General features: G+C 34.4%; 1 protein-coding gene across 1 annotated transcript in view; it reads right to left on the reverse strand.

The window, feature by feature from the left end:
- TECRL (trans-2,3-enoyl-CoA reductase-like) overlaps nt 1-11,317 on the reverse strand; it is a 68,356-nt gene that overhangs the window by 29,262 nt on the left and 27,777 nt on the right. Inside the window, exon 3 of the mRNA XM_006753860.1 lies at nt 3,668-3,712. Coding sequence (XP_006753923.1) covers nt 3,668-3,712 — 45 coding nt within the window. The remainder of the gene's footprint in view (nt 1-3,667; nt 3,713-11,317) is intronic.

The following is an 11,317-nucleotide window of genomic DNA, read 5'->3' on the forward strand; positions in this document are numbered from 1 at the left end:
TATATCACTCTTAGACTCAGTTATCAGGGACCCCTGTCTTTGGTGTTCCATGCCTATGTCCTTTTCCAAAGGGAGAGGAATATGTGGGGTCAAGAGAGCATGTCTAATGTGAGCCCATACCATTATTTCCTATGTCACTTTAGCCAATTAAGGCGCTTGCGTTCTCTGCATAAGTTAACTCAAGCAATACATCTTCCACGGGCATTTCCTCTCAATAAGGGCCCAGAATCAGGTAGGGCAAACTTTTTGACTCGCGGGCCACAATGGGTTCTTAAACTGGACCGGAGGGCCGGAACAAAAGCATGGATGGAGTGTTTGTGTGAACTAATATAAATTCAATGTAAACATCATTACATCATTACTAAAAGGGTACGGTCTTTTTTTTCAATAGTTTTATTCATTTCAAATGGGCCGGATCCGGCCCACGGGCCGTAGTTTGCCCACGGCTGGTCCAGATACTAACGTGTATACCTCTGAGCCTAAGGGTTTGTCAAAGCTGTTGTATAGAGGGGGTGGATGGTTGGAGCAGTGATAGGAAGACATGGGCCAACTTTACCCATGCTTCACCTTTCTATTGTCGAAAGCCAGTGATTCCTGGAATCAGAAATTCAACCCTCTACTTCCAGGACATTATGAAGTCCTGATAATTAATGAAGTGAGAAGGGAGCACACATTTGAGTTCAGTTTGTATGACAGATTTATTGCAACCATGGCTGCGATTCTTCACAATTTCCATATCCATCAACTTACAATATGGCTTTTAATTCCTCCTAATAAGAATTGGTGTCTATTTCCTCACCCTTGAATATGGGCTAGGCTAGTGACTTGCTTTAGCACACAGAATGCAAGGCAAGGAATCAGATGCCAGTTCCAAACTTGGGCCTCAGGAATTCTTGAGTGCTTGTGCTTATTTGTTTATACCTCTGACTCCACCATGACAACTTCATAATACTCTCCTGAAGCATGAGAGACCACTTAGAACTAGAGCAGTGGTTGCAATTGTGAATATCCTAGAACAATCAGTCCCCAACAATTTATCAACTGATTACAGCTGCATGACTACTAGTAAGCCTAGCCAAGTAAGGCCAACTCCATCTACCCACGCTCAGCAGAGCCATTGAACTCAATAAATGTTTGTTGTTTACCCCATAAAAATCAATGCTTGCAATTTATTTATGTTTTAGTGAAGAGTTTTGTGTGGGGAAACTGTATAAGACTAAATTCACATGATATCATTGTTTGTAGTATAATCATTCTGGCAAATATATTCTGTTACATATGTAAATATATATGTAAATATTCAAGCCTATAATAATTTTGCTGTTAAGTTTTTTTTTCTTAATATTATAACTGTGCTTATAGTTATAACTATGATTGTTAAAGCATCTACCATGTGCAAATCATAACAACAGTGTTTTATAAATAAAATCTTACAAAAAAATAAGTTAGGCTCTTTATCAGCTCCACTTTACAGAAAAGACTCTGTCGATAGGTAAGCAGAGAGTCAGCTTTAAAATTCTGAGTTACCCCAAATAAACTCTTCTTTGAACCATAGTATGCTTATCTTACTAAGTTAATTGACTCTTTTTTTTTCTTTTTTAATACATCATCACATTCATATCCAAGGACACTTGGCTGAATTTCATTCAGATCACATACTGGTACACTCAACTAGGTAAATAAATGTGTGGGGAAAGTCAAAACTTCACATTTACCAGGAAGTCTGAACTGACACATATTTCCCAGTCCCTTATAGTGTCCTTCAAATTGCAATTACATTTGACTTTGATGTCTGTGACATTCTCAGAGTCTTCTTCATATGAGTCAATTTCAGAAAATACTACTCCTATTTCATTTTCTGTTATTTCACAATCCATGTGTTGAAAGGCATTTATGTGCCTGGCACATACTAGTCCCCGCAAAGACAAAAATAAATGAGACAATGATTTCCCTTTTAAACTCTAGCCAGAAGTGAATTTGTCTTGAACATTTGAACTTGGAAGAATTTGAGACTATCAAGAACATGTGATTCTAACATGGGTTTCTTTGTTTTCAAGATAGAGGTCTCAGGCAAAGGAGGAATGTCTACCATCGCAATGAGAACAACTGCAACATCTGAGAGAGATGCAAGGAAGTTATTTTGTGTCCATATGTGACTATGTTATCTGAAAAATGGTAGTCCAAATACTTAAAAAGCACCAAAAAAAAATGTAGTTCACCATTGTATTGAAAAATGTAGAGATTGGAATTTCTTAATAGATGCCCCTTGTTATTATGGACTTTGATTAAGTATTCCTCTAAAATTTACCATCTATCAACACTTTTATTTAACAAATCAAATTTCAGGGGCTTGTTAGTCCAATGTCAATAACAGTGATTCTTAGCAGGGCTCATTTTTAACTATTATATTTTTGTAAATTTTTAAAATAGAGAATAGGAATTGAAACTTAAAGCTTAATAATGGATATCATAATCCCCCCTGTAATTTATTTGGTTCTGCTCCTGTTTACTTCACTTATCATGGTTTAATATAGCAAAAACTGGAAAAAAAAACAGATAAAGAGGTAATCTGTATTCCTGAGAACATAATAGAAGGCAGAAGCATCTATCTATATATATATAAAAGGCTAATATTCTAAGTGTCCCTCCAACTGTCCAACTGGTCACTATGATATGCACTGACCACCAGGGGGTGGACACTCAATGCAGGAGCTGTCGTAATGTACGCTGGCCATTTATAAGGAAAGGACATCGCAGACCTGGCGCTGACAAAGCAACACTCAGCTTCCCCCAAGTGGGGCACAGGCCCAGCCACCACCCTGGAGCAACACCCCACCAAATCACAGCCAAAGCTGCTGAGATCCATGGCGCAAAATGCGGCCCACAGCCCAGCCCAGCCCAGAAATGGTCACTGTGGGTGCTGGGTAATGATGCTACATAGCAACGCCCAGCTTCCTCTCCCTAGTGACTAGCCTCCTTGCAGTTTCTTCAGCCCAGGAACACGACTTGCTTTATAGCCAGGTGCAAATATTTTACAATTTAAGCAAATGTCTATGAAGTGTTTTCCTGTGCCTCATTTCATTTGGTCCTTCTGGAGTAGGTAGATAGGAGACTTGGTAGAATCCTATTTTCTTTTCATTAGCCAGAAAAACGGAGATTTAGAAAGTTTAGTAACTTGACCCAACTGAAAAGAAGTAAGAAATGGTAGACTTGAAAATGACTTCAGGTTTTCTCACTGCCTGACACCAATTGCACGCCTGAGTTTCCATTTGTCATTGTCGATGATGAATTTGGTTGACACTTCTATTATAGAGAAAGGGTGAATAGCAATATTAAAATATTTCTTCTAATTCATTTTCTTTCAAAGTGCACAAATCCATGCACAGGGCCTCTATTAGATCAATAAAAGCTTTAGAGACAGAAAAATATTAGTTCAGATCCTGCCTCCAGTACACTACTGCCAGTGAGTGGCAAAGTTATCTCTTTGAGACTAAAATTCCTCATTCATAAAAGTTGAGCACTGGCATGTTGGAAGGATCATATGTAATAATATATTCACGGCATTTACTACAATGCTTGCCATTTAAAGAGTGATAAATATGAGCTATTAATGACAAAAAAAAAGATTCCAGATTAAATAAATACATAAGTGAAAGTTGGGTCTTACCATGTTCTAGCTGCAGGCCAATTCGGGAAGGACACCACTTAGGATCTATTAAATGAAAAATAACATTTAACTGTCAGTACAAATGTAAAACACATTTTAAAATCTAGAAATTTTCATTGGAAGACAGATTAGATTTTAGGTTGTCAGTAAAATGGTTACCTATTGTCAGAAATGGAAATAGTGGTTACCCTTGCAGGGTGCTGAGAAGAAAGCAAGACGAAAGCTTAAGGGGTGGTGATTTTCTGCTTTTAGATCTAGGGACTGGGTGTGTAGATGCATCCATTCTGTGGACATGTACCAAGGTATGTGATCTATGTATGACTTGTGCACTTTGTACAAGTTATTCTTCAGTAAATAGCCTAAACATCTTCATTTAAAACTGGAAGACTTGCCCCAGCCTGGTGGATCAGTTGGTTAGAGTGTCATCCCATACACCAAAAAAGGTTGTGGGTTTTATTCCTGATAAAGGAACACCTAAGTTGTGGGTTCAATCCCTGCTCAAGGCTAGTAGAGGAGGCAACTGATCAATGTTTCTCTCTCACATCAATGTTTCTCTCTCTCTCTCTCTCTCTCTCTCTCTCTCTCTCTCGTTAATACCCACCCGAGGATATTTTTCCATTGATTTTTAGGGAGAGTGGAAGAGAGAGGAAAAGACAGACAACATCGATGTGAGAGAAATACTTCGATTGGTTGTCTCCTGCAGGAGCCTGGTCCAGGGCCCAGCCCAGGGAGGAGCTTGCAACCAAGGTACTTGCCCTTGACTGGAATCTAACATGAGACCCTCTGGTCCTCAGGCAACGCTCTATCCTCTGAGCCAAACCAGCTATTTGGCTTCCTCTCTCTTTTTAAAATTAATAAACATATCCCTGCATGAAGATAAAAAAAATGGAAGACTTTGAGCTCATGTCAAATGTATTTAATATTGGCATGTGAAAGTGGGCTAGTGTCTCTAGTAAGAGTAAGGCACTTTATCTGAATAATATGTATTATTGACTTTTAATATTATGGGCATATTGATCATAGTAGAGACATCACTTTAGTGTCTCCTACTTATACTACCATTAAGAATAAATAGATTACTAAAGAATTCTATCTGGATAACAAAATCAAAATCTTCATTATATACTGCCATACTAAAATTACCAGAATATAATTATTATCTTCTAAAATGAATTCTAAGTTATTTTAAAGTCTATTGAAAATTTAATTCTTGACTATGTGACCCACTTTTAAACAAAGAAACTTGATAAAAAATAAATTAAGAGTATTACTAAAGAAATATCCCACAATTATTTTGTTTTTAAAACATTACTTTTTAAAGTGTCCAGTAAGAATGATGATAATGTGACATAACTAGACTATTACAATCAATTCTCTCTAAGTTTACTGCAAAAAAACAATTTATGAAACAATGCAATTATAGATGGAAGTACTAATGATAAAATAACTCATAAGTCAAAAATTATAAGCACTAGTAAAAAGCTATTTAGGATTATATGTAAACAATTTACATATATGTAATAGCATGGCAAATGAAGAAGGCGTACGTGTTTAACTCTGGCATTTCATTTTTTTTAATTAGAAAATATGCAGATAAAGACACATTATTTTTATTTTTTATTTACTAATACAATTGTTATTATTTATATAACCATTTGCTGTTCTGGAATATATGCTAATATTATTTGTTGAAAAATATTTAAAAATAGCTACCTTATTACTCTTAGTGGATATCTATTTCCAAAAAAGATATAATGCAAATAAATTCAAGAGAAACTTCTATAGTTTTAATTGAGTTTTCCATCTTGGGTATTGGAAGAACTACAAAGCTTATGAGAATCCAGTTATATTGGACAAATAGTCATTGAGCACCTGTGATTAATGTACATAAGCTATCATATTCTGACCATTCCAATAATATTCATGTAAGACATCATTTTCAGTACTGCTTTATGATGCCTTTAATGGTGGAAATGTCAATGTAAAACTAAATCTATAATTCTAAGCAAATATATATTTCTATGAACCACATAAGTGAATACTGACAGAATCCACAATGATGATGAATAATTAGAACTTAGAAGCTCTAAACACATTCAGGAAAATCCATGTCTTTCCAATTCTTTCAACATGGCTAAACTATAAAACTACTTATGAAATACACTTGGCATTTATAGGTTGTAATCTTTGAACACTGAATGCTAGTGAAAGAGAGTTATTAATTGCCTATGTTAGCCTTTAGATTCATTTCAGTTATTTTTAATTCCCTCAGTTATCTTTTAAAAGAACAAAATATACATTATCTGAAAAGTTCTGTACTTGTTGGAGTGAGATAGCATAAGCTAGAAGAAGGTGGGGAAAAAAGACTATAAAGGTTAAAAGACATAGGTTACAAAAGGATTTTTAGCAGCATGAGTAGAAGATTATAATGCTGAGTTTATAGAACTTGAAAAACTGTCTGACAGCTGAATTATGATTATGTAGTAGATCTAATTGTCCAGGAGCTTAAATTACCTAAGATGCTGAACTTGATTTATATAACTCTTATCATATTTTAGCCAAGCTTTAGAGTTTTTTTCCTTAATAAGTGGAATTGTTCATATCACTATGTAATAATTTTCTAAATATGTAATGTATCCATGTAATTCAAATATATTTATTTTAAAAAGGTAGCATTTTCCAAACTATTGGTTGTTACCCTTTAGTAAGTTAAAAAATGTAATCAGTATGTTATCCTCAACATTATGGAGAGAAGGGGAAGGGAAGGGAGGGAAGGGGAGTGGTGGGGAGGGGAGGGGAAGGGAGAGTAAGAATAGACTGGAGTAGAAATAGATTGTCATAGTGTCATAGCACTGGATGCAACACATTAGAATAAATTCTATTTTGATAGGTTAAGTATTGTTTTTTGAACTTTTGTTTCAATAGTTTCAATATTTTTTTTATAAGATTAATACTCTCGATCAGAATAAAAATATTTTAATTCCATGGATCTAAAAATACATTTTTAAAATGTCCTGAAGCTATTTATTATACAGCTTTTACATAAAAAAATTATCCTCAGTGATTTAATGAAATCCTGTAACATAAAATAGATTTAAAGGGTTTAAATATTTTACTTCTTCAAAAAGATTTAAAATTTTGAATTATTAAGGAAGGGAGCAATGATATAAATTATATTAGATTTAAATCATCTAAAATATGTTATATCCCAGATTTGCTTAAGTACATTGGCCAGATGCCTGCCCTTGTTTTCTTTTAACCTAAGAGCAAGTGAAGGCTATCATTTTTATTATGATTAGTGTTTCTTCTATAGGAAGTTGGTCAACAGTACACATTTTATGCGATCTGAAGAGAAACCAGAGTATAACAGTACACATTTTAACTTAAATGCACAACTTGTATTTTCAGAGGTCCAATTTTAGACGATAAAAGTTGGCAATAGACAAGTGAAATATTGTATTCTTGACTTAATGGTGGCATGCAGATATAGACCCTATTAGTAATCAAAACATACAGACCAATATTTATAAAGATGAAATTACTTAGTGAGGATATAATTTGTAAGATAATTGATAATTCTTGATTATAATATGAAATCTATGCTTCATATTACTGAAATAGAGCCATAAAAATAGTGGAGGCATTTTCAGAAATAATTAATAACCTGATTACCTCCTAGAATCTTGAATTCCTCACTTAAGACTCTACGTAAAACTTGCTCCCTTGTCCTTACCCTTTCTTGGTATCACCAATTCTACTAGGAAGGATAAGTACTAAGAGCTGTTAGGAGCCAGTTAGAAAAAATAGGCATGAGGATATAAAGTAGATCATAGGAAATATAGTCAGTAATATTGCAATAACTATGAATTATATCAGATGGGTACTAGACTTATCAGGGTGATCATAAGTTATATAAATGTCTAATCACTCTGTTGTACCCTTGAAACTAATATAATATTATATGTCACCTGTAATTAAAAAAATAATTAAACAAAAGACATTACTTAATTTAAATGATGGGATATTTGTAATGAACCATAGAGAAAGAAATTGGTGACCAATTATTATTATTTACAATCTGAGCTCTCTGTAGCTGGTGTGGTAAGATGGGATGAAGTGTAAATAGAAACAGAATGCAATTCTGAAAAGTATGCTATGCAGAGCTGGCTCTATTCAAGAGTTTAGTAGAAAAAACACAAAACAATGTTCTATAAGTTTCTACATGGCTTAGTTCAATTTCTCAAGATTCCAGAAATTCATGTGGGAGAAATAAGCGACATGTGGCGTCTTTGAAGGAAAATGTAAAGGAAGGACATTATTAGTTAAAGTACCAAATCTTATACCCAGTAGACCTTTTCTATTAGTGGATGAACATTTAATGGATCGATTTTGAGAAAAACAAATTGATTATGGTCCTAGCAGATGAGGTAAACAAAACAATGTTAAGCAAAGAAATGTATGTATATGTGGATAATTTTATATAAAATAATAACGCAGATAATAATGACACCAGGTAATTTGTATTAATATACACAAATAAATAAGATGCTGGACAACAATAACGTACACTGGAAGGTGTTTGGATTTAAAGTATTCTGAATGTAGAAAGAATACTTCTGTATGTAGGAAGAATATAGAAATAGGGATGAATTTTAGATTTTTGAGAAACAGGATTTTGGTTATATTGCTTCATTAGTTATTACAGTATTGTTTTAGCGTTTCCAAATATTAAAAGCCTAAAAGTCTTAACAAAAGGGCAGGCACATGAATTCTGTTTCTTTTATCTTAAGAAATAAACATAAAATATTATTATACAAAACTCTGCCTTAATGTACTAAAATACTTGCTGCTGATTTAATATTGTTAAATCAGTTGTTTTATTTGTTACAAATGATTCACCACATTACTTCACTGGAACTAAATGAACCATTTTATTCTCTGTAAACCATTTCTCTGCAGTCTTAAAAGTGCTACCTACATATAATTAAGTGATCTAGCTAAGATGAATTCAAGAAAGCCAGTAAGGCATGATATGTATGATAGTATTTATGTATCTGAAAAATGAGAACGGTTTCCAATACCATACCCAACAACAACAACAAAAGTTTTAACACTCAAAGCAGCACCCAACATGTATAATTTTGCTGACCTTGGGAAGAAAATGCATCTGCTAGAGTTTACTCTTACGAAGCACTCAAGCAAGAAAAGCAGAGTGCTATAGCACTGTATAATCAGCGACCGCAAGGAAGGCTTCTGCAGGAAAACAGACATGGTTCTAAAAATGGAAAATTTTAAAGCGGTATGAACCAATATTCAAAAAAGTATGAAAATGAGAGGCATAAAGTAACAAGCCAATTTCACAAATATATTTAGTAAAATACAAGACACAGAGCAAAAATAATCTGGAACCAAAAGGAGAGCATACAGAGTACAACCTCACTCTGTCTTTATCTTCATTGGCTTAAGTTTATAATCAGGTTGCTCATCTAATTGCCCACCATAGTCCTAGGGAACTACTGGGATTGATCATAATGCCTATATTGCCATTTACATAGGACACCAGTAGCTGTCCAAGTCTCCCAGACCATCCATCATCACCAAGACACTTCTCCCAATATTACTTTGAACACTATTTATACTTAACTGTCCAAATCTCCGTGCTTTCTAAGGCACCCCAAATGTACTTTACAGCAGAAACTTCTGTATCAATTATCACTGAATAGTTCGGGTTTTTTTGTGTGTTTCTTTTATGCTCCCACCAGGATAAATACCCACATACACACATTATGAGGACCATATGTGCCGTAAAGAACTTGAACGTGATACTGGAGGTAGTAGGGAGATAGGGATAGGATACAGAGCAGGTCAATATATGAGAAAATGTATCAAACAGGAGACTATTATAAGTATTTAAAATTTTAAATATTTAAAGTGTGGTTGTGAGATTTCAGATTACCAATTTTATAGAATTGGTAATATTTTTAATAGTAGTCATTTAGTTAATAGTCAGAGACCCTTTTCAAATAACAATATTGTGACACACTATTTCAGAATTTTAATAAAAATACTTATAATATGGCTACCTTATATACATACTTACACAGCCATCTACATACATAATTACTTGTTCTTATAAATAAGATATTTATTTATTCTGGGATTAGACAAGTTTATATTAATTTGTCATTCTCCAAACCCAACAGCTTCAAATACAAAACAAGATGTCGGGGTGAATATGGTTTCTCACTATCACAATACTTTAAATACTAATAAATCCGAACACAGTTTTCAGGGAAGGCAGATAAACAGTTCTGATGCTGAAAATCTTCCATGTGAACCCTCGGGCATAGTTTTTTTAATCCTCACAGGAGGATATTTTTCCATTTATTTTTAGAGAGAGTGGAAGAGAGAGGGAAAGACAGAGAGGAATATCCACATGAGAGAAACATGTTGATTGGTTGCCTCCTGCAGGAGGCCTGACCAGGGCCCCCAGCCAGGGAGGAGCCTGCAACCCAGGTAACTGCCATTGACCTGAATCTAACCAGGGCCACTTCAGTGCACAGGCTGGCTAGGGCAACCCTCAGGCATTTTAATGGTACTTGCACACTGCAAGATAATTCATTGTGAAATACATTTTCCTATTTATTTTCTCAAGAGTTACTTCATTGCAATTTTTACCAATGCTTAGAAATTGGAAAAGAAACTGGAATGTTTTCACAATGAATCTATTACTGCTGCTTTGTGAGTCAAATCCTAATGAATTCTTCAAAGGTGTCTGGAAGATCTATCAGATATTGAGGTGCCACGTTGGCTGTTTAATATACAGTCACAAATTCTGGGAAGGAGACAGTTTTGATTTTTCATTCATTAGTGATATTTTCTAAATCATGGAAATTATTGAGAGCACTCAACAGAGGAAATAAAGTGAGAATAAAACATAAATCAACATTTTTAAAGATTAGAGGATAAAAATACTTTTATATAGGCTAAAGAAAATACAAAATGAATAATTAATTAATTTAGATCTATAAAATTTAATTTTCCAGCCAAATTGGAAAAGTATGTCAGTGATGTGCACATTAATTTATAAAGACTTTATACGTATAACAATGAAAACAACTAAATGGACAAATATGTGGGTAAAGACAATGAACAGGCAATTTCCAGAAATAGAAATCACAATTAAGAGTATGAAAAAAGTAATTCACCAGTGATGCAATAAATTGAATCTAATACTAAATGAAATCTTTTTTCCACTCATCATTATAAAAATTAAGTTGTTATATTGAGTGTTATTGAAGAAAAGGAAGAAAAAGATATCCTGAAGTAAACTAGGAAGAAATTTAGCAATACATGTTAGGATTTCAAATGGGCTTATCTACACTAATAAAAGAGAAAAATGGTAATTGGCGTACGACGCTACCCTTTTCATTGGCTAATCAGGGCTATATGCAAATTAACTGCCAACTAAGATTGGCAGTTAACTGCCAACAAGATGGTGGTTAAGTTGCATATGTAGGCACAATGCAGGGAGGTGAAAGGGAAAGCAGGAAGAAGCCCCCTGCCACTGACAGTGATTAGAAACCCAGGGAGGAGCTGGGGCCGCCTTTGCCCTGCCCCCCGGCCATGATCAGAGAATCAGGTGTCTTT

This window comes from Myotis davidii, unplaced genomic scaffold (genome assembly GCF_000327345.1).
Source record: "Myotis davidii unplaced genomic scaffold, ASM32734v1 scaffold31, whole genome shotgun sequence".
NCBI lineage: Eukaryota > Metazoa > Chordata > Mammalia > Chiroptera > Vespertilionidae > Myotis > Myotis davidii.